General features: G+C 38.4%; 2 protein-coding genes across 8 annotated transcripts; one reads left to right on the plus strand and one right to left on the minus strand.

The window, feature by feature from the left end:
• Window positions 1-2,629: 2,629 nt before the first annotated feature.
• On the minus strand, window positions 2,630-9,873 carry LOC111798710 (uncharacterized). Of its 6 annotated transcripts, none has more exons than XM_087125486.1 (6): window positions 9,718-9,787; window positions 9,536-9,626; window positions 4,812-5,367; window positions 4,649-4,734; window positions 4,148-4,471; window positions 2,630-3,699 (listed from the first exon to the last, which is right to left on the minus strand). In XM_087125486.1, exons 5-6 carry the CDS (start codon window positions 4,154-4,156, stop codon window positions 2,917-2,919), a joined length of 792 nt encoding a protein of 263 aa, XP_086981612.1. In that variant the 5' UTR covers window positions 4,157-4,471; window positions 4,649-4,734; window positions 4,812-5,367; window positions 9,536-9,626; window positions 9,718-9,787; the 3' UTR covers window positions 2,630-2,916. The 6 variants fall into 6 exon arrangements, with proteins under 6 accessions (XP_086981612.1, XP_023537785.1, XP_086981614.1 ...); XM_023682017.2 differs by having other exon boundaries at window positions 4,812-5,452; window positions 9,718-9,786; XM_087125488.1 differs by lacking the exons at window positions 4,649-4,734; window positions 4,812-5,367 and having other exon boundaries at window positions 4,148-4,229; window positions 4,325-4,471; window positions 9,718-9,786.
• Window positions 9,874-17,594: 7,721 nt separating this feature from the next.
• LOC111799010 (axial regulator YABBY 5-like) lies at window positions 17,595-21,698 on the plus strand. Of its 2 annotated transcripts, none has more exons than XM_023682386.2 (7): window positions 17,595-17,829; window positions 18,672-18,791; window positions 20,000-20,138; window positions 20,223-20,271; window positions 20,386-20,461; window positions 20,545-20,610; window positions 21,374-21,698. In XM_023682386.2, exons 1-7 carry the CDS (start codon window positions 17,755-17,757, stop codon window positions 21,395-21,397), a joined length of 549 nt encoding a protein of 182 aa, XP_023538154.1. In that variant the 5' UTR covers window positions 17,595-17,754; the 3' UTR covers window positions 21,398-21,698. The 2 variants fall into 2 exon arrangements, with proteins under 2 accessions (XP_023538154.1, XP_023538153.1); XM_023682385.2 differs by having other exon boundaries at window positions 17,599-17,829; window positions 21,349-21,698.
• The last annotated feature ends 2,909 nt before the right edge of the window (window positions 21,699-24,607 follow it).

Genomic DNA, 24,607 nt, shown 5'->3' on the forward strand with positions numbered 1-24,607 from the left:
CGCTGTTGAAGAAAGAGTTTCAGAGGTAGCTGTAGAAGGGAAGGAAGTCAAATCTGTATCCATCATAAAGTGGAGCTAAGCGTTGGATTATCATATAGTATGAGCTCCGTGCTATTCATTTGTTTTGAAACTTTTCTTTGACTGCTCTGCTCCCCCTAAAAAACGGGAAAAGACTTTTCCGATGTCTTCTTACGATCTCTCTTAGAAGAAGATACTAAGAGAGTCACCCGCTTTAGGCGTGGGCAGAGCTTTTTATGTCTACCCTATTCGGTTTCTTGATTCCGAGCCCCTAGTGTGGTCAGCACCAATCGCGTTCGGGTCACGGGAATTTCTAATTCCGACCCATGCAGTAACATCGTTTTCAAACCAAGGACCTATGCAACTCGGGGCTCGTCCCCGATCTGAGATCGAGTAGCTATAGTAGATCCATTTAGAGAAAGCTAGTAAATAGCCTTTTTGTTTCTATAGCCCTCTATAGTCTCACATATTCAATCCTCTTCTCCTGTAAAGTGAAGGAGCGAAACCGAGTTTACAGTGTTTGAAGGGAGAGGTTCAAGAGCGAATCAGTTTCCCCTTTCCTGACTGAAACATGACTTAAAGAACGGAACACTGTTTAGTATATATATCCGCAAACTCTAAAAAAAGGCGAGCATAACAAAAATTGTCGTCATCTTATCACCCTCCTTATGTGATTAGAAAAACCGTCTAGGCCTCAAAAGCAATATTATTGTGTAAAGCACGACTTGTTTTCCACTTCAGTCATTGTCTAGGCCATCACAACTACTTCCATTAAGTATCATAACGGTGTCGGGTTGAATCATTCCCGATCGTTCTTTCTTTCCACTCTTGTATGTGAACAAAACCTAAAGATTTGTAATGTAGCAATCATATAATATGGTTCTAAAAGTCATAGAAAGTGTCATAAATTGCATAATCTGACTGTAAAGGGTTGAAGTGAGAGTAGGGTTTGAATGAGTTTGATGAGTTAGCATCATAAAGCAAAAGCACCAAACAAAAAAGAACCCTTTTGAGCTCCCAATAACAATGGTATATTTATTGAAAGGGAATCTCTTTATTCTTTTGCTTACACTTTTTCCCATCAAAGTGATTGCTGAGTCTATCACTCCCTTCTTTTGCACAAGCTTAGCACCAACAATCCTTGGTTTTTGACCTAAAAGCAACCCTTTTTGTTCTTAATTATGATGGACCGAGTTTATTATACTCTCGCTTCAATTTCACCTGTCGTGTTGTCGTGTTGTGTAGTGTAGCATGTGGGATTGACGTGAGGGGGTGAGGGGGTGGGGATGACTATATTTCTAGGAGGTCGCTAACGAGTTAATAATCAAGCTCACGTGTAAAACTCGAACAGTGTATGTCCTCTTGGTTGTAACAGTTTAACCCCACTGCTAGTAAATATTGCATGCTTTGGTCCGTTACGTAAATATATATTTGGTATGTTACGTAAACATATATGATTATGTTGTCATATGATATATTGTGATGCAATATGTTATGATATGATATGTATATGATGAAATGTTATGTTAAAAGCATGAGACGTTATGTTATGTCTCCTAAATTGTGTGTATACAACTTGATATGAATGACATGAAATCACGATAAATGACATGAAATATAATCTCCATAGAATTATGTATGATATGAGAACTGAAGAATGAGAAACGATATGATATGAATGATGAACGATATGTGAAATGATATGATATGTACAGAATGCTAGCAAGGTTGTATTAAATGATAATGAAAACGGAACAATGTTGGGACCTCATGCATTATGTGTGCTCATACATTGGGGGATACCCCTATTCCATCACGAGGGTACGGACGCGTACATCCACGAGGCAGGCGAAGTATCATTATGTTTTACATAATGCTGCTGTGACAGTTACTAATTCTAATGGGTGTCGGCAGCAGTAGAGCTACCAGAGAAGGCTCGTCCGACAAGAAAAGGGGGCCTAACGGTGTGCGAACTGTCTGGTGAGCCCATACCCGCACTTATGGGCTGTGTGTAGAGTACATGGTACACATCCAAGCTGTCCATTAGAATAGTGCTGTAGGAAAAATAGACTGATATGATAGGTCCCGTCATAGCATTTTACATGTTCTTGTTGCATAACCCCAATAGTGGGGTCACTTACAGATAGAAATACTCCAGCCATGTGCTACTACATATAGAGTATTTCTTTAAATACTCAAGTCATGTGCTACTACATTTTCAGGATGTATTCGTATTTATTTTCTTAGACTTAGGCTAGAATAGGATGCTTTAGTTTAAACATTTATTTATTTTATTTAGTATTTTGTTGTGTCGTTTTAAATGTGTTTTCAAAACACGCAAGTCTATGGCTGTGTTTTAAGCTTAAGGTTATATTTTATGAAAATCTAAATGAAGTATTTCCGCATTCATGTTTATGACATGTATACAGTAGCGACCTTAGATTAAATAGAAAATTCCGGGTCGTTACATATTATCTTATGAATGAGCAACCGTACTGAAAAAAAGGAAGAATACAGTATGACAAGCACGAATACATACAAAAAGACGAACTATCGAGCAGTAGGAACGATAGCCAAGTGGTTAAGGAGCTTCAAAAGGATCAAACAATGATTGTAACTAAATGAGTATGCATAAATCTCTACCTTACAAAGGTTTACATTACAACAACATGGTACAAGCATATTAAACTTGATTGTTACAGAGATCATTATGAACTACAATTTTATTCAGTACAAGTGAACAACAAGCGATGGAACATAATAAACCTAATCTATGGATGTTTCTGTCAATAATTAGATTACTACAATTAACCACATCAGAATCACAGACCAACCCAGCAATCTGAATCTGTTCAAAACACCAATGAAGAGGCTACAGCCAGAAACGTAATATCGTTTTCAAGTCTTTACCTCGTCACCTTCATTCCCGCCGCTGCCATTCACGGCGACGTCAACAATCTTGTCGGCCTCGGTATGTTTCTCACTCTTTTCTGGAGTTGCAGCTCCTTTGTCAAGTTCGATATCCTGCTGAATAGGTTTTTTATTCTCCTCTGGCACGTTTTCGTTTTCGTTTTCATCGGGTATAAGGGAAACGGGTTCGGTAGCTTCACCCAGATTACCATCAGGCTTCTTCTGAACTTGTGGTTCCTCAATGGCTTCCTCTTGCTTTGCTCCCTCCAGATTCTCATTGAGGTTTAATTTGGAGCTTTCAGGTTCCTTCTCATTGAGATCTTTGTCCAATTTTTCTTGTTCTGATTCACTAGCTATCTTATGTTCTTGTTTTTCAGCATCCACAGCTTCATCTTTTGTTACCTTTTCATCTTTTACCTCAGCATCAACCATGCTCTCATGTTTTTCACCGTCTTGGTTGTCAATTTCTTTCTCCTCCTCCAAAACTTCTGGTTCAGCTTCTGTTTCTTTAATATCTTTCTTCGACACAGAAGATCTTCTTCTCTTGGGATGCTCACGTTCGACCGGTGGAGTCACTTTACTCTTTTCGCTTATCCTTGCTGACCTCCTCGGCGTCTCGCCCGTGCTCCAATCAAATTCAGCAGCTGCCGGGCCACCGGGGTGTGCCTTCAGATACTGATCCAACTTCCTTTTGTGGTTGATCTCCTCCCCTGTAGGAGTTATGAAGATGACCTCATGTTTCCTAGGGGATTTACCTTGCTTGGGAAAAAACTGCCAAATATTCATATCATTCAATCAGATGCAACCAATAAACCAGCAACCCAGATCTTATTTCTTTTGTTTAGAGCTGTTAGGTAGTGAGTAAAGAACAATCAATGAAGTATAAATGTTCATCTCGATTGGTGAAAAAATACATCCAAATAGATCCAGAAAACAAGCAGCCACTCCAACCCAATGAAGATGATCAAAGATCTCTCTTGTTGTCATGAATTACAGTACTTGAAAAAATATAAATCTAAAAGTACATTCTCTTTCACACCCAAGAAAGTCCCTACCACCCTCTCATACAAAATTCTCCCTTCCCTCTCTAGCCACAAACTCCAAAGAAACGGAAGTATTCCATCATGAAATCTTCATCTTCTCTTTACTATGAAACCCGTACAGCAGCTTAGACGAAAACGAAAAACACCAGCTAACACCGAGCATATTAAAGACTAACCAGACACATAAATTTGCCAAAACAGACTGCATTGATAGGAGTCCTTATGTTGTCACGATCGGTATCGAGGGCTATTGAGTTTCTGTATAAGATTAAAAAGAATTAACCTTCCCAAGATCAAGAAGCCAGAAGAAAAATCTCACGAATTTGAGTATATTCTAAATTTCATAACCTTACAAGACACCTCCTCTTGGCTAAGGGTCTGATCGGTTGTCCAGAAACGATGCTCGGCCCTTCTGGTAGACCATCTGCTATCAGGCTGCCTACTCAGAGCTAAAGTCTGTCTGTCCTTTTTTTCATCACTAACCATTCATCCACCTTCATCTGAAAAAGATCTAATGAAATGAATACCCTGGCAAGAGACTTTTATCATTTCCAAAAGAAAATAAGGCAAGAGTACAAAGTGGCCAGCCATTTCAGATGCTATCCATTCTCTAGTAGGAAAACTATCTTTCCTTCCTCTGCCTTCCCTAGAACAAACTACCAATTCCTGTCATGTACCTCACTTCTCAGCTCAGGCTTCCCGATCCTCTTCGGAAATTCGCCTTCACACGGTTGTTTGTAGAAGAACTTCAAGCTGCGTTGATCTGTACAATTTTTTAATCATTGGCCCAATACGTATGAAGGCCATTTTTTAATGGAAAATACAATTACCATCGGTTACCTTTAATATATGGGATTGTAACCATATCATCAAGAGAAGCTTGGATGGAGACCTGAACACAAGTCTCCTCTCCTTGGTCTGATCGCATTAATTCTGCAGTTTTGAAGGCTTCTTCTTGGTGCATTTCACTCCTTTATGGAATTTGTATCCTTGGAGCTATAGTTTCTATTCATTGCATCAATGAAAAGTTTCGTTTCTTGTTCAAAAGAAGAAACCGACAATAAGGCATTGCTCTTGCGTGCGTATAGAAATCTTTGATCTATACCATTCCTTTCTGCAAGGAATGGCTTTGAGAAGTCTGGTAAGGCAACCAGAAGCACATTGATCTTAGCGTGTTTGAGACATCGAAAGCTTTCCCTAGCCTTAGGATTCAACTCTATCACTTTTAACTGTCGGATGAAGGACCAGGCAGTCGAACCATACATGGCCACAGATTTTCAGTGGAAACATGTAAGCCTGGTTGCAGGGAGATGACCAGTTCAACTTATTTTGGATTTTACAGCCATGAACATCCACCTTACTCAGACACCATATCATCTACAAATTCAATCTGAGGCTGTAAAAAGGTGCACTTCTTGACATTAGCCACCAGATTATCGATCAAAACGTCCAAAACAGGGAACAAAGTTGGGCTAGTAACCCTGAGCCATTGACAAGTATGACCTCAATAAACACTAGAATAATTTTGGGAAGGAAAAATCCGAATATATCCATGAGATATTTAAGAGATGATTGGTCATTGGTCAAGCCAAACATCATGATCCAAAAAGAGTGGCAGATTGGGGCACAAATCAATAGAATTATAATTTTATTGATATCTATGACGTTCAAATCAACTTATATCCATTACTCATACTATGTCGAGATAATGTGTTTGGCACTAATTTATTTAGAAAATATAACTTCATAAATATATATTCTTTATCTAAATTGGTTTAGAAAAGAAGATGACCATATATAGAAGCAAAGGAAGAGAATCATGATTTAAAAAATTCAAAATCTTGAGTTTTTTTTTTTTTTTTTTTTCTTTTTCTTTCTGTTATTAGAATTATAGTTTCTTTGTGTATTTGAAGAAAATTTAGATAATTTCTTTTAAAAACTTCAAAAATAATTTTATCCATTTTGAACCAAGACTCATGTTCTTATGTCTACTCAATAGTCTGGTTCGTGATGTTTCCTCGAAAACCTTTGGTGATTAACCCAATTTTGGATTCAGTGAACGCCTTGTTGCCATCAATATCAATCAACTGCATTACCTTTGATGCGTAACACTTCACCTTTGAAGTTCCACCTTGTTTGGAGAAGAATCATTCAACCCCAATTCTTGAATTCCAGCTTTTCTTATCAATCTCATTCGACATCTTGTACATACTTTGTTTCATAATTCCTCCGAGGATATATTTTATGTAGGAGTGCGGCCGAGAATCTGCACCACCTTTGTGGAGCTATGATTTTTCCCTTTCAGTTTGGAGCTATTTCTTTGAGACATTTGATTTTCATTCATCCCAGCCTAAGGGTTGTAACTACATGATTTTGGAGTTGCTACTTCATCATTTGCCCTTCGGTAAGAAAAAGGGTTATTTTGAGTGTGTGATTTTATGAAGCTTTTGAAGAGGGAGGGTTCGAGAAGACTTCGATTAATGTATGGTTCTTGTTAGGTTCCATGAATCATTGGGCATTGATGGTTAAGACCTTTTGATATTTTCATTAATCTTATTTTCTTGACTAAAGCCCTTTGTAGAGCTTGACTCCTTTTATTTGGGCTTTATTTTTGTATGACATTGTATTCTTTCATTTACTCTCAATGAAAGCTCCATTTTTATCATAAAAACCATTCCTCCAAGGACGTAAGCTCCATTTTTATCAAAAACCATTCCTCCAAGGACGTACCCAACTGCCCCGTAGGCTCTTCAATGTATGTTTTATCTTGCCATTGATTGATAGGAGCTTTTCTTTTCCTTAAAAACAGTTCCCATCCGTACACGATGAACTCTAAACTTCTCCCTATTGATAAATCAAATTTCTTTCTAATCATCTCATATCTAGCTCTATGGATTTTGGCACACAGTTCACCCGTTTCTCCATTGCATAAGTCAAGATTTCATGTTTAAACTTGATTTTCAAGGTTGAACTTGTAACAGCCCAGCCCAGCCCACCACCGCTAGCAGATATTGTACTCTTTGAGCTTCCCCTCTAGGTTTTTAAAATGCGTAGGTTTCCACACCCTTATAAACAATGATTCGTTTCCTTTCCAACCGATATGAGATCTCACAATCCACCCCCTTTTGGAGCCTAGCGTTCTCGCTGGCACTCGTTTCTCTCTCCAATCGATGTAGGATCCCCAATCCACCCCCATTCGGGGCCCAGCGTCATCGTTGGCACACCACCTGGTGTCACCCCCCTTCGGGTTTGAGCCTCCTCACTGGCACATCGCCCGGTGTCTGGCTTTGATACCATTTGTAATAGTCCAAGCCCACCACTAGCAGATATTGTCCTCTTTGGGCTTTCCCTTCTAGATTTTCGCTCAAGGTTTGAAACGAGTCTATTTCCACACCCTTGTTATAAAGAATGCTTCGTTCTCCTTTCCAACTGATATGGGATCTCACAAAACTAGTATGGTCCCACCATGGTAAAGGCTTTCATTGTTTCTAGAAGAAAATGTAAGGTAAGAGTATAAAAGAGGGAGTTGGTCCAAAGATTGTTGACCCAGCCTCCGACCAAAATTCTCCCTATGGCAATACACTCGACTTGGCTTTCCTCCATCCTTCCCAAATCTATTTAGTTCTATACCAATTCCCTAATTTATTCCATTGACCAACTATGACGGGCTTCCACATCCTACTGTTGAACTTCACTCCTGTCACCTTGCTTATGTCTTCCTCTTCTTTCCGTAAGTATCAAGTTTTGCTGGACAACAGAACTTATTTGATAACGATAATACATTTTGATTTAGATATTACCGATCAAAATGACAAGAAATTTCATATGATCACTATAACAGCCCATACCCACTGCTAGTAGATATTGTCCACTTTGACCCTTTATGTATCGTCGTCAACCTCACGGTTTAAAACGCATCTGCTAGGGAGACATTTCCACACCATTATAAGGAATGTTTTGTTCCCCTCTCCAACCAATCCGATGTCCTTCTGCAAATATATATTTTGAACTACTTGAAAGCAACATGAAAGCAACCGGATCAGGTCTTAAACACTCCGTACTAGAATAGAACAAAAGTTACAAATTGATTCATATGTACAACTAACAAAACTCATTAGGGACCTTCCTACAATAAAGGAAGTATATTAGACGCCTATCAAATCAACCAATGTGTCAACCATTCCAGACCTCACCGATAAATTTACCATACCTAATGATAAAATCCCAAGTAGTTTCAGTTCCTCACGACAAAAATACGCCTAAAATCTCATTTTCCCCTCTTTTTTGTCTTAAATCCATAAGCCCCCTTTATGTCCCTCCTTCCATAATAGAGCCAAACATCTAGAGCTTACCAAAAAAAAAAAAAAAAAAAAAAACAAGCTCTATAAGCCAACAATCGAGTTTGATAGTAGCACGACCACAACTTATATATAAAAACAACTATAGATATCCAACATCTGAACGTTATCCTTAGACGTTCTTATAACAGCCCAAGCCCACCGCTAGTAGATATTGTCCTCTTTCGGCTTTCCCTTTTAGACTTCCCCTCAAGGTTTTTAAAACGCGTCTGCTAGTGAGAGGTTTCCACACTCTTATAAAGAATATTTCGTTCTCCTCCCCAACCGATGTGGGATCTCACAATCCACCCCCCTTCGAGACCCAACGTCCTCGCTGACACTCGTTCCCTTCTCCAATCGATGTGAGATCCCCAACAGGGCCCAGCGTCCTTGGCGGCACACCGCCTCGTGTCCACCCCCTTCGGAACTTACTCTCCTAGCTGGCACATCGCCCGGTATCTGGTTCTCATACCATTTGTAACAGCCTAAACCCACCGCTAGCAGATATTGTCAACCTCACGATTTTAAAATGCGTCTACTAAGAAGAGGTTTCTACACTCTTATAAAGACCAAGGTGAGATCTCACATTTAAATTGTGAAAAATTCAAGCAAATAAATTTCAGCAGCTGGTATTGAGTGCACAATATAGTCAACTGATTGAATAGAAAATATGCACACACACATGTATATCCTAACTTGTTGGAGCAAGGCAAATCCAGGCAGAGCACGCAGTGTTCAATAATTTTTATTTATTAACATCATTATCAATGTTAGCAGCCCTAATCCTCCCCAGATAACATAATCGCTCACTATCTCTCACACCAGAAAGGAGAAGGGAACAAAAATTAGTCCAGAGCCCCAAGTAATACAAGCAAAAAGAAATCATCATAACACAAATTGAACTCATCATGAAGCAACATAGCGACGTCAAAGCGATGTCAAAGCGAAGTCAAATAGAAACTAGAGACCAACAATTTCCAGAGATTTCTGTCGAAGAAGACTGGAAATCCAAGTAAAAAGAGAGATTAAGCAAGAAATTCGATAATTCAACCTTCCAGAAAAAACCCTAGATACTACAAGCAGTGAATTCTCACCAAAGAAACCCTAAAATCCAGGAAAAACAAAATCCGAGTTGAGAATTCAACGGTAAAAGCAAAATTGAGCAAGAAAATAAGCAATTCAACAAGAATTGAAGATCCAGAAAAGGAATCGAAGTGAGATGAACACCTTTTTCTTCCAGCCAGGAGGGGCAGGGAGTTCGAAGGACAGAACCTCCTCATTCGAAGTGTCTTTCTCCACTGATTCCGCCATTTATGACCTAACCACAAGAAGCAATGATGATAAAATTCACTAAAAATAGCTCCCGAACAAAGAACTGCTCGAAAAAGGTAGAGAAAAGAATGGGTTACTTGGATTCGCGATTTGGGGTTTCTGGGTTTCTTCCTTAGCTGCACACAACAAAAACAGAGGAGAGAAATGGATTTACAGCGACAAATTTAGTAATGACGGCGATTGCCCTTCCTTTTATAGTCAAGCTTCTTTCTCTCTCCTCTCTCTCTCTCTCAGAGAGAAATCCAGAATGTCCAGCTCAGCACTTGGAAATTTGACGGTGCGTTCTACCGCCGCCACCTGTCAAATTCCTTGCTTCTTAATACTTGGCGGTTGCCTTTTAATACACATTTTCCCTCCATTGACTTTAACCAACATTTTTTTTATTTTTTTTAAAGTTCGAAAGCTATCTCGAGCATTTTTCTCTTCTGTGCCTCCTTAGAATTCGGCCTCTACGATTTTCAATAAAATTCTAGAAATTTAGTCATCGAAGAAAAAGCTTATGTACCTATTGGACTCGAGCGTTACATACACATAACATTAGACATGGACATGTTGGGCTCGAGCGTTACTTACTTGTTGGGCTCGAGTGTTACATACACATAACATAGGCATGTCATATGAACATGTGGAACATAAATCATTTTAGTCAAGTTAATTATATCGATCCTAAAAGATTGTGCTCCAACTCAGCTAAGCTAAGTTGAGTCCATCATAATGCATCATAATCATGATATTAATACGGTTAATTGTAACCTTATGATCATGATAATATACATCGATACAATTCATGCATATCCATCCTAGCTCTAAAGTCGTCCACGTTGAGAGCGAGTTACCTCAACTGATTCTCAATATAAACAATAATTGTCTTTGGGTTTACAAAAGTCTCGGTTCGATCTTAAAAGTGAAGACTATCCCTATATAATAATACGAGTCTTTTGAGTATGGTTTGCCCTCACTCACATATATTTCAGGATAATTCTCCGTAGGTCATCCAACATATAATTACTTCAAGCAAAACATGATTATGGAGTTCCTAGAATTGAGCCACCGAAAAAAAATGCAGCTTATTGATATAGATAGTAACTTTTATTATTTTAAGCATTTTTTAGTAATCATATATTCAAGACCACTCTCATTCAGAAGTGATTTCGGTTCATTCATGTATCCCTCGGTTACTTGAGTGTCATAGATATTCACGACGGTTGCCATTGAAGCCCAAAATTTGAATAGAAAAATAATCCAACAATTTAAAAAATATAAAATTCTCGATCTATTTATTATAATAATTTGGATTTGGCTCTATTCTCTATGGCATAGGGTACTAGCTAATGCCATGGCCTATAGTTGTAGGTAGGCCTAAATCCACATGACAATATTTGTTGAATACCAATAATTCTCTTGCATTCAAACTTAAAAGTAACTTTATAGGATATGTTGTCAACTTCCCTCTACCAAATACTGATATGTTGTAAGTCGTTGTTGTTGTCTTTTTTATTGCATCACATATAACACCAATTTCAATCTTTCAAATCTTACCTTCAAAACTCTCTTTCTAAATCTCTCTGCTCCCATTTTCTAAAACTTTCTTCTTGAACCGGGGCCAGAGGCTCGAGTATACGTCGCTTGGTCGTAGGCGACGCACAATCACAAACTTGTTGCTGGGAAGTGAGTGTCGCATAATCGCAAGTCCGCTGCCATCAAAAGTGCAATTGTGTAGATAACTTTTTAGGCAAAAGATAAAAGATCTATGATGTTAGTGCTTTTGTAACGACCCAGATCCACTGCTAGCAGATATTGTCCTCTTTAGGCATTCCCTTTCGGGCTTCCTCTCAAGGCTTTAAAACTTGTCTACTAGGGGAAGGTTTCCACACCCTTATAAAAGGTGTTTTGTTCTCCTCCCCAACCAACGTGAGACATCACAATCCACCCCCTTCGGGGCCCAGCGTCCTCGCTGACACTCTTTCCTTTCTCCAATCGACACTAAATCCACCCCTTTTTGGGGCTAGTGGACATCGATTGGAGAAAGGAAAGAGTGTCAATGAGGACGCTGGGCCCCGAAGGGGGTGGATTGTGATACCCACATTGGTTGGGGAGGAGAACAAAACACCCTTTATAAGTGTGTGGAAACCTTCCCCTAGCAGACGCGTTTTAAAGCCTTGAGGGAAAGCTCGAAAGGGAAAGCCCAGAGAAGACAATATCTGCTAAAGGTGGATTTGGGTATCACAGTTTTTCAACTCATTCGATGGTTAAGAAATGCTCGAGAGAATTAATGGTTACTATCTAAACTAATAAGGTGCACATTTTTGTTATCGGTTACTATCTAAACTAATAAGGTGCACATTTCTGTTATGTCGCTCAATATTAGGAACTTTAATGTTAAACGATCTTGTAAGAATTTTCAAACGAAACATGTGAGTGAGAATAGAGTGCGCTAAAATGACGATTTGTGAAAGATTGAGAATTGTCGTGATGTAAAGTGTCAAATTTAGATTTTAAATCCTGATTCAAATTTTCTACCTGAGGCACTATAGATGGTATCAAATTAGAACATTTTCCAGTAGGATTTGATTAGAGACGAACCAAGGGAAATTTAGTGAAAGTGAGGGCATCTAATTACATCTAAATGACAGTGATCTGTAAGATATGATCGTTAAAAAAACACCATCTAATTACACCTTCTTTTTCAATGACTCAAGTGATAAATCCAAATTTCACGTATGAACATGTTAGCATGTACGTGAAAATTGAGACACGACTTTGAAGATCATTAATATGTTGGGTGCAAAATATGGTCTTGAGGACCCACTCCATGCTCACTTGCTCCAACTCTCCTTTATCTAATAATTGTTCTTTCTTTGATTGTTTTGCAAATTTATTGGATCTTTGGATAAAATGCATGTGATGAACATTCTCCAACTTTTTAATGCATGTCTAGGTTTTGATTGATATACAAATTAGGTTTATGTTTAGCTCTCGTCGATCCTCGTAAGTTTGTCAGTTTTTGTTACTATTTACCAATATAAACATAGCTCAGTAGTAATTTACATCTATTCGGTTTCTTGAAATTGAAAGTTCAATAAAAATTTATTCTAAAACAGACCTGCCACAAAAATGTTCTTAAGATGGCGTGAGCTAAAAGTGTGTAAATGATGCTTCTATACCTATGAGTTCCTTTGATTTTTTGTGACACCGAGGAGGGTGCATGAATGAATGGGAACAACGTCTGAATGAGAGCAATCTTGATTTTTGAATATAAGACGGCTAAAAAAGAGCTTAAAATAATTGAAACTTACTACCTATTCCAACAGAGTAGATCTATTTTTTCAATGGTTCAATCATATAAACTTCAAAGTTAAACATGAGAACAAAGTTGCTTAGAGCAATTTTAGATAGGGTGACCTCGTAGCAATTTTTCTAGGTAGCACGTGTGAACAAAGTATCTAGAAATGGCTCGTGTTGGTCTATGGAAGTTATGTGACCACGTTGTATGTGAATACCTGTAACGGTCCAGATTCACCGCTAGCATATATTATTCTTCTTGGCTTTCCCTTAAGGCTTTATAAAACGTGATAGGGGAAGGTTTCCACACCCTTATCAATGGTGTTTTGTTCTCCTCCCCAACCAATGTGGGACATCACAATCCACCCCCTTCAGGGCCCAACGTTCTCGTCGGCACTCGTTCCTTTCTCCAATCGATGTGGGACCGCCACCAAATTCACCCCCCTACGGGGCTCAGCGTCCTTACTGGCACATCGTCTCGTGTCTACCCCCCTTCATGGAACAGCAAGAAGGCTGACACATCGTCTGGTGTCTAGCTCTGATATCATTTGTAACGGCCCAGATTCACGTCCTCTTTGAGCTTTCCCTGAAGGCTTTAAAACGCGTCTGCTAGGGGAAGGTTTCCACACCCTTATAAATAGTGTTTGTTCTCCTCCCCAACCATGTGGGACATTATAGTCCACCCCCTTTAGGGCCCAACGTCCTCGTTGGCATTCGTTTCTTTCTCCAATCGATGTGGGACCACCACCAAATCCACCCCTTATGGGGCCCAACATCCTTACTGTCATACTGTCTCGTGTCTACCCCCCTTTGGGGAACAACAAGAAGGTTGGCACATCGTCCGGTGTCTATCTCTAATACCATTTGTAATAGCTCAGATTCACCGCTAGTAGATATTGTCCTCTTTGAGCTTTCCCTTTCGGGCTTCCCCTTAAGGCTTTAAAACGCGTCTGCTAGGGGAAGGTTTCCACACCCCTTATAAATGGTGTTTTGTTTTCCTCCTCAACCAATGTGGGACATCACAATCCAACCTCCTTCGGGGCCCAGCGTTCTCGTTGGCACTCGTTCTTTTCTCCAATCGATGTGGGACCGTCACCAAATCCAACCCCCTACGGGGCCCAACGGTCTTACTGGCACACCGTCTTGTGTCTACCCCCCTTCATGGAAGGGTAAGAAGGCTGGCACATCGTCCGATGTCTAGCTCTGATACCATTGTAAAGGCCCAGATTCACCGCTAGCAGATATTGTCCTCTTTTATCTCCCTTTCGGGCTTCCCCTTGAGGCTTTAAAACGCATTTGCTAGAGGAAGGTTTCCACGTCCTCATGAATTGTGTTTTGTTCTCCTCTCCAACCAATGTGAGACATCACAATACCAAAGTCATCAGGTACCAAATTAGAATTTGGAATCGTGGACATAAGTCATTTAGGAATAAATACAAGAATCTGAATACATCATAATCTCTCGTGAAAGCATTAATGGTAGTAATTTTGGGAAATTAAAAGCTTTAATTTTAGAAGCTTGATTTGATTAAATTTGTCTGGTTGAAAATGACAAGAAATGAAGTAGTTTTCAATTGATTTATTCCTTCTTCTAGGACCACCAACAAGAACCCTTAGCCAACCTATCAACCATGGCCCTCACCAATTTGCTTCAACCATTCATACTAATAAATAGGAAAGTGAAAGGGAGGGCTAATTAATATTTTTTAAAAATTAATAATTAGAAACCGTGGTATCAACGAACATATGCGAGAAACATACAAATAAGAGCAACGATAGAGATGAAATGTAACAGCCCAAGTCTACATTAACCGATATTATCTGCTTTAATTCGTTCAGTATCGTGTCAGCCTCACAATTTTAAAACGTGTCTGATATGGAGATGATAGATTGTGAGATCCCACGTTGGTTGGAGAGAGGAACGAAACATTTCTTACAAGAGTGTGACCTCACGATTTTAAAATGTGTCTACTATACTGAGGGTGGATTGTGAGATCCCACCTTGGCTGGAGAGAGAGAGAAATGAAACATTTATTATAAGGGTGTGAAAACCTTTCTTTTCCAGGTGCGTTTTAAAACTGTGAAGCTAACGACAATACATAACGGACTAAAGCAGATAATATCTGCTAGCGATGGACTTAGACTGTTATATGAAAGCAGAGGCACCGTTCTCATACCATTTGTAGTCCATGCTCAGGATTCGAAATCTAGATCCAACACCTAAACATTTATTATAAGGGTGTGAAAACCTTTCTCTTCCAGGTGCGTTTTAAAATTGTGAAGCTAACGACAATACATAACGGACTAAAGCAGACAATATCTGCTAGCGATGTACTTAGACTGTTATATGAAAGCAGAGGCACCGTTCTTATACCATTTGTAACGGTCCATGCCCAGGATTCGAAATCTAGATCCAACACCTAATGACTCCGACATTCTCCTACAACTTGGTCATATTACTTACTATTCGCTTCTTAAGAGTGAAGAATATCCATACAAACTAGGACAAGTCTTTCCAACATGTTTTGCGCCCCTAAGAAAATTCTAGGGTAAAGCCCACAAAATTGAAAGCAAATTTGGACCTATGTTAAAAGTAATTTGCCTACTTTATTCATTTTTTTCCCTTTTTCATATGCTAGAGAGTGAGAGAGCTTTAAATATTTAACCTCCCGAAGCTTACCGTAAATACCTAGACACCCAGAAACGAGGAAGGACATAGTAAGCAATGAAATGCTTCAAAGAATTGAAAATAAGTCAGATCCAAAGATTTTCGAACAGGTCAACATTTCAAATTGATATTAAATTCATGAACTCGATCTAATACGAGAACCTAATGTGGATGTCGTTGATCGACGATATATATCATAACTAGCTAAGTCTTACTCTAAGTCGACTCGTTTTTCATAACTAAAAAATTATAAAAGTAATTACATTGTATCAGTCACATCGAATAGTTTCTCTTCTTGTATACTGTGAAATTTTAGCTCGAGAGAAAGAGAGATCGCGTGAAATCCCACATCGGTTGGAGAGGGAAACGAAACATTCCTTATAAAAGTGTGGAAACCTCTCTCTAGTAGACGCGTTTTAAAACCATGAGGCTGACAACGATACATAACGAGCCAAAGCGGACAATATATACTAACAGTGGACTTGAGGTGTTATAGATCAATCATTTCATCGTTATTATCGAAATCATAGCTCGAAACGAAATGGCAATACAGCCAAAGGCCTGTTTCATCTTCTTCTTGTTGATGTTCATCTTGTTCTTCAAATCCAAAAGCTTGTATCACATCAAAGCACAGCACATCGATGGCTGAAACAACTTTTTTCCCTTATAAAAACACTATAAGTACCCACCACACTTAACATCTCTCTTTTTTGGCTTGCTGGTCCCAGCATTTTCCTGCCTGCCGTGGGCACTACTGAAACCCCATAATTTTTCTCCTCCCAAAAATAAAAAAGAAACAAATAATAGTATTGCTTTATTGCCAATCCCATAAGTTCTACACTAAATATACTCATCTGAGTTTTGTAAAAGAATCAATCTTTACATAATGTGTCATTTCGAAAGCATCGACTCGGGAGTCGAGCCATAAATTTTCTCGAGCACGAGAAAAGTTTTATAATTTAAACACTGTTTGATAACCATTTGGTTCTGTGAGATCTTACGTTAGTTGGAGAGTGGAATGAAGCCTTCGTTATAAGGATGTGAAAACTTTTCCCTAGCATATGCGTTTTAAAACCGTGAGACTGACGACGATACGTAAAGGGCTAAAACGGATAATATCTACTAGCGGTAGGATTGAGCTGTTATAAATGGTATAAGAACTAGTCACTGAGCGATGTGCGAGTGAGGACACTGGTCATCAATGGGGTGGATTGTGAGATCCCACGTCGGTTGGGGAGAGGAATGAAACATTCCTTATAAGCTCCATAGCAGACGCATTTTAAAACCAAGAGGCTGACGGCAATACGTAACGGGCCGAAGCGGACAATATCTACTAGCGGTGGGTTTAGATCATAACAAATGGTATCAATACCCGTCACTGAGCAGTGTGTCAGCGTGGACGCTGGCCCCCAAGGGGGTGGATTGTGAGATCCCACGTCGATTGGAGAGCAGAACGAAACATTCATTATAAGAGTGTGGAAACTTCTGTCTAGTAAACGCGTTTTAAAATCGTGAGACTGACTGCGATACGTAACGGGCCAAAGCAACAATATCTACTACGGGTGGGTTTAGATCATTACAAATGGTATCAAAACCAGTCACTAGAGGACGCTGGCCCCCAAGGGGGTGGATTGTGAGATCCCACGTCGGTTGGAGAGGGAACAAAGCATTCCTTTTTAAAACTGTGAGGCTAACAGCGATACGTCATAGGTCAAGGTGGACAATATCTACCAGCGGTAGGCTTAGGCTGTTACAAATGGTATCAGAGTCGCTGGTCCCCAAGAGAGTGGATTGTGAGATCCTACATCGGTTGGAGAGGAGAAGGAAGCATTCCTTTTTAAAACCGCGAGACTGACGGCGACACGTAACGAGCCAAAGTGGACAATATCTATTAGCGGTGTGCTTGTTGTGCTGTTACAAGTTGGTTCTTTGTTTCTTGGCTTTTAGATCCTATTTTGGCTCTCTCTCTCTCTAAAGCACAAGCCTTATTCTCTATATATAAGCTAGAAGTTTCACTGTTTTGATACATTGAAACCAGAAGAAGAACATAAAGCATCTATCTTCTTGCTCTATTTCTCATTTCAATTGGAGGGTTTTCTCATTTAATCTCCATTCACTTCTAAAACCTTCATTTTTTTTTGTTCTTTTTCTTCTAAGCTCAATCATGTCAAGCTGCATCAACAGTGCACAGGAGCAACTCTGCTATATTCCCTGCAATTTTTGCAATATTGTTCTTGCGGTATATAGTTTCATCCACTCCAAATTGGTGTCTAATTCATTCGTTTTTGCCATAAAGATCTGGTTTTTTCCCCTATCTCTTGAAGTTTTCAGATATACATCACTTGCTTTGAAGAGATAGAACCCAAAAGACCATTCCTTTGCTTTTTTATTGGATTTGTTGTGTAATTTTGCCTTGTGGGTTTGTTTTTTTCCTTCTAATTTTGCTGCTAAAGCATGGCCATTCTAGAGAGAGAGAGAGATCTTTGATCCCTAAAAGGCCATTCTTTGCTTCTCTAAGAGTATTCTTTTTCTTCTAATTTTGCACCCATTTCCGAGATCGGTTCGAAGTTTACTAATACCTTAACCTTAATCAGTTTAGTTATGTTCAAATTGATCAAGAGGGTTTCGAGCATCGAAGTTCTAGAGTATATTTGTTATGTTCAAATTGGTCAAGAGGGTTTCGAGGATGGAAGTTCTTAAGTAAATTTCTAAATTGGTCAAGAGGGTTTCAAGCGTCGAAGTTCTAGAGTAAATCTCCAAATTGGTCGAGAGGGTTTCGAGGATCGAAATTGAGTAAGTTTTCAAAAAAATAGTTGAGTTATGTTCAAATTGGTCGAAATGGTTTCGAGCATCACTTTGAACAAAGTTGAATTATGTTCAAATTGGTCAAAAGGGTTTAGAACATCGAAGAAAGAACTAGAAACCCACTTAGATTATGGAGTTTTTTTTTTTTTTTTTTTCCAAACTAGCTTAGCTTGGGTTAAAATCTTGAACTTTTTAAACAAAAATTAACATTTGGGGTTCTTTTAATTTCCTTTGTTCTTCAGAAAATGAAATTAAAAATGATGTATGATCAAACAGGTGAGTGTTCCATGCAGCAATCTCTTAGACATAGTGACAGTCCGATGTGGTCACTGCAGCAACCTCTGGTCGGTGAACATGGCCGCCGCTTTCCAATCTCTCTCGTGGAAAAATTCTCAGGTAATTAATTTATTTATTTCAAAGATTCTCTTGAATTTTGAACATGGGTCAGTTTTGAAAACCCTAGACGGCGGCGGCGGCGGCGGTGGCCGCCATAACCCATAACCTATTTTAGGGTTGCTAAGATCAAGAAAGAAAGTTTTCAAAATTCGAGGCAATTGGGTTGATTTGATTTGATTGATTTGTTGTTGGTGTTAGGATTTTTAGGTTGAATCTTTCATGTCTTTTCCAAAGCTTTTGTCTTCTGCTGTTGAAACAACAGATCGATGAACCGATGGTTTCTCATCTTTTCTTTTGGATTGTCTTTCTTCAACCTCAAATTTTGAACCATTTGTTTGAGATCATAGCTTATAATCTCCAAATGGGTTTGAATAATTAGCTTCATACGTGTAATCGTTCCGGCCACCGCTACCGGATATTGTCTTCTTTGAATTTTTTTTTTTTTTTTTCTTTCGGGCTTACCTCAAGGTTTTTAAAACGTGTGAAGAGAAGTTTTCAGACTCTTATAAGAGGTGTTTTGGTCCAATCCCACCGCTACTAGATATTTGTCCTCTTTGAGCTTTTCCTTTCGGGCGTACTCGAGAGAGAGTTTCACACTTTTATAGAGTGTTTCGGTCCAAGCCCACCGCGATCAGATATTGTCATTTCTTAACTTTTCCTCTCAGGCTTACCTTCAAAGTTTTAAAAACTAGAGAGAGGTTTTCACACTCTTATGGATAGTGTTTCGATCCAAGCCCACCGCTACCAATTATTGTTCTCTTTTAGCTTTTCCTTTCGGACTTACCTTTAAGGTTTTTAAAACGCGTCTGTTAGGAAAAGATTTTCACACTACCTCGGATCTTACAATATCTCTCTCTAGAACATATTATTAACTTTGATCTCTCTAAATTAGCTTCTTTGTTTCCTTTCTAAAAAAAGAAGCAAACCCATGAAGCAAAAACTCATTTTATGAAATGGGTTTAAACCGATAGGTTAGATGAACACGATTCTCTACGGTGGTATGATATTGTTCACTTTGAGCATACGTTCTCATAGCTTTGCTTTGGGCATTTTCAAAAGACCTCACACCAATAGAGATAGTATTCTTGGATTATAAACCCATGAACATTCCCTAAATTAGCGGGCCGATAGACTTTCATCATCCAACATAAACACTTAACTTCATATCTCTCTAACATGATTAGCTTAATCTCTCTCTCTCTCTATAGGCATCAAGCCACAGCCACAATGGAAATGCAGCTGATTACAGGGTAGAATTGGGCTCATCATCAAAATGCAACAACAAAATGAAGACGAGAGCACCAATTCAAAACACTACAAATGATGATCAAAGAGTAATCAACAGACGTAAGTTTTTCAAAAAAAGCCCTATGAGTTGTTGTCTTTCCTCATATAAAATATGGCCTAAGAGTTGTTATTTTCAACTTTCAGCTCCCGAGAAGAAGCAGAGAGTACCTTCTGCATACAATAAGTTCATAAAGTATGCAAAAAAAAAAAAAATGAAATTTTGTTGATTTTTATGAAATTCTTTTTTGATGGGTCATTTTAATTTTACTTTTACTTTTGAAATCTGACAAAATTACCTAAAATTCAGAGAGGAAATCCAGAGGATCAAAGCAAATAATCCAGATATTACCCACAGGGAAGCATTCAGTACTGCTGCTAAAAATGTAAGTACAGCATTCAATTTTTTTAATATTGGAAAATATGGCAATCTTTTGGGTATTGACTTGCTTGTTTCTGAAAATGGCAGTGGGCACATTACCCACACATTCAATGCCTCATGCTGGAAGCCAACAATCTCAAGACTCAGAATGATGTGAGTTGATTTGATATCTATAAGTGTTTGTTCGATTTTGTTTCCGGTTCTTTTTTTTTTTTTGTTGGTCGAGTATCAATGTTCTTCACTTTCCAAAAATAGGGTTTCGAGGAATTTGTAGCTATTAGATGAGGCCCGACTAGCTACGTTGGAATTTTTTTGGTCGAGTAATGAGAAACGAGCTAGTCGGGTTATTTTTGTTTGAAAAGGGGTTTAAATAGTGGTGGGAAATTTGAAAGTTGGAATTTTGAGAGATTATTTTCGAGTTTATTTGATATTTAAACTTTTTTTTTTTTTTTTTTTTTTTTGCTAGTTGAACATCAATGTTCTTTACTTTTCAAAAATATGGTTTTGAAAACTACTTTTCGCTTTGTTTCTTAAGATTCGAGATATTTGTAGCTATTAGATGTATGATGTCTTAGATTGGTTGGGAGGAGAACAAAATAACTTTATAAGGGGTGGAAACCTTCCCCTAGCAGATGAGTTTTAAACATTTGAGGGGAGACTCGAAAGAGAAAGTCCAAAGAGGACAATATCTGTTAGCGGTGTGTTTGGGCTATTACAAGATGAGACCCGACTAGCTACATCAGAATTTTCTTGATCGAGTAATGAAAAACGGGCTAGTCTCGATTTTTTTTTTTTTTTTTTTTTGAAAGGTTATTTTTGTATGGAATTTTGAGGGATTATTGGGTATTATGAGTGAGTTTTTGAGTTGGGTTTTGATGACTTGATTGATAGGGATCTGAGAAGCATTATATGTCAGTGCCAGGGCTGCACTATTGATTGAAGAAATGATAATGAAAATGATATCATCTCATGATGCCTCTCCACCCATTCAAGACCTTCATCACTTGAAAATGGTATTCTTTAAGGACAAAATTAACAGCCATGCACCATATGTTTCCTTTTCCCTTTCCTTTCTATCTTCACTTCAAACTACTTTATTGATTCTTAGGGGAATGTGTTCTTCAATTTATGACTCAAATTTGCCCTAATTTCCTTTACAATGTAATGTGTTTGATTTTATTATGTATGTATCCCTGTTTTACTCGAGAATGTAAGTTAATTAGTGGAATACCGTCTTTTAATATGTTGTTTCTTTTGTTTAATGAGAGATGAAAGATTTGAGTTTCTGTTCTTTAAAGAAGTGAATAACGGATTAATCAGAATGAATATGTTCATACCGATGTTAAGAATCTTTAAGTGAAACAACAAAAAGAAAGTTGAAAAAATGAAATCGTTCATGTAACAACCCAAGTCTACCGCTAACAGATATTGTCTGTTTTGACCCATTACACATCATCATTAGCCTCACGGTTTTAAAACGTGTCTGTTAGGGAGAGGTTTCCACACCCTTGTAAGGAATGCTTCATTCCCCTCTCCAACCGAGGTTTCCACAGCCTTGTAAGGAATGCTTCATTCCTCTCTCCAACCAATGTGGGATCTCAAAATCCACTTCTCTTGGAGCCCAGTGTCCTTGCTGACACATCATCCGGTGTCTGGTTTTGGTCCTTGCTGACACATCCGGTGTCTGGCTCTGGTCCTCGCTAACACCATTTGGTGTCTGGCTCTGGTCCTTGCTGACACACCATCCGGTGTCTAGCTCGGGTCCTTGCTGACACACCATTTGGTGTCTGGCTTTGGTCCTTGCTGACACATCATCCGGTGTCTGATACTATTTTTGTCACGACCCATCGGGTGTGGCGTCTGAAACTATTTTTGTCACGACCCAAAAATTGAGGGGCAAAATTTGGGATCAAAACGTATATATAAATCAATATAAAAATAGCTAAGATTTTAAAACCGTAGGAGTGAGGGTGATGCGAAAGTTCTTCTCTTAAACATGTAAGTCCGATGATAAAAAATTGAGAGACTAAAAAAACCAAACATATAAAAATCGAAAGACGTTTAGCGCGTATCAATATCAGTCCTACACTGTTATCATTGACTACCAATCATTTTTTGTTGATATCAAAACTTAAATTTGGTAGCAATAACTTTGTAGTTGAAGTAGCATATAACTAGTTATCAAAGTTCTCTCCTTTTGAACCAATGAAACCCTAATGTTGGTACAATAGCTTTTGTTTTTATGCCAAAAGACAGATGGGCTTATTTGTAAAGGTTAATAATTATAAAGGGCTAAAAGGAAAACTTTATATATACTCAGTTCTTCTTTTGCCTTTACATGCTTTTCATGCAATGAGGGAAGCAAATGGGCACACATATATACATTTTTAATCATATTCTATGATGCTCATATCCAAATTGATACCACGAAATTGATTTTATATCGAAGACGAGACCGTCTGCTATAGATATGTGTCATACGGCTCTATTTGTATTAGTTGAACTAAGACAAGCAGCTATACGACTTGCTGGATATCGAGCTCATGTCAGTGATCATCTGAATGCTGGAGAGAGGCTCCATGTCAATTCGTTCACCAAAGAGAGATAAACCTTTGAAATGACTTGTGTTTACTCGAGAAAAATATCCGGACAAATGAAGAGAAGGACTGGTAAAAAAAGTAGACCATTAGTAGATATATGGTCTGTTTTGACCTGTTACGTATTGTTGTCAGTCTCACGGTTTCAAAATACGTATGTTAGGAAGAGGTGATCTTAGTGGCCCAATGTCCTCGCTGGCACACCGCCCGATGTCTGACTCTAATACCATTTGTAACCGTCCAAGCCCACTGCTACAATATATTGTCTGTTTTGATTCGTTACGTATCACCATCAATCTCACAGTTTTAAAATGCATCTGTTAAACAGAGATTTCCACAACCTTGTAAGAAGTGTTTCATTCCCTTCTCCAACCGATGTGGGATCTCACAATTATTGACCCTCCAAAAAAGTTATTATCCCGACTCTATGTTCTATATTTGATGTGTAGCATATCAAAGCAACTTTTAGTCGGACTGATCTTAACCCTTAACAAGAAGTTGCTCTTCATGTGAGATCGTCTCTCATTATTTGATCGTTCAATTGATTTAACATATTTGGTGCTTTGTTTTTCCGAAATATAAACTTTAAAATAAATCAGACGTTACGTTTCGTCTTAAAATTTTCAACCTTAGGTATAGTGATTAATAAAAGGAGCATAAAAAAACACAAAAGAAATACTGTAATGGTCCAACCCTACTGCTAGCCGATATTGTCCTCTTTTAGGGTAAACAACCTTGAGAATATTGCCAAAGTTCTTAATTTTTAGGGTTAACGTGTTAGATAACGACGCAGGTATCGGGACTATGATGTTAGGGCTTCACAACATGTGGACAGAAACTTGAATCTTTGACTTTTATGTCTGTTTTAGCCCATTATGTATTACCGTCAACCTCATGATTTTAACACGCGTCTGCTAGGTAGAGGTTTTCATATGCTTATAGATAATATTTTGTTACCATCTACAATCAACGTCGGATCTTCCGTTTAACTAAAAGCTTAAAAAAATAGTATTTAAAAAAAATAATATAGAGATAGAAAGAGAAAAGGGGAGTGTTGAGATCTATGGTAAATTGTTCAGACTGATTTATCATAAAAACATGTTCTGACACTTAGAATCTGAAACGTCAAATTCATACTTCTTTGGCATTCATTTCCATCTCCTCTCTCTCTCTCTCTATGCATATATTATTTAATTTTTCTCTCACCTGTTCCCGTCTTAACTTGCTTTCATATATAGTTAGGTCTTATTAGTCGTATCATATTAATACGAGGGTGTATGACTGTTTATCAAAATTATGTCGAAACCCGAGCAAGCTAAAATACCCTAAAATGTACCATAGAGAATGTGACTAGTCGTCAATTCTTACTACTTAACTATATGCTATGAAACTGTGGTTGTTGCTTGTTTGCTTTTAGTCTTTAACATTGCCTTCTTACAAATCGTTTTCAACGTTTTTCTTCGCTCACGTTCTCTAAGACAGTTTCTCTCAAACGTGATCGAGGCTTAATCATACGTCTGACTTGTTCACTGAGTTAGAACAAATACCACACT

The sequence above is a fragment of the Cucurbita pepo genome, chromosome 7 (genome assembly GCF_057944985.1).
Source record: "Cucurbita pepo subsp. pepo isolate OVF chromosome 7, ASM5794498v1, whole genome shotgun sequence".
Classification (NCBI taxonomy): domain Eukaryota; kingdom Viridiplantae; phylum Streptophyta; class Magnoliopsida; order Cucurbitales; family Cucurbitaceae; genus Cucurbita; species Cucurbita pepo.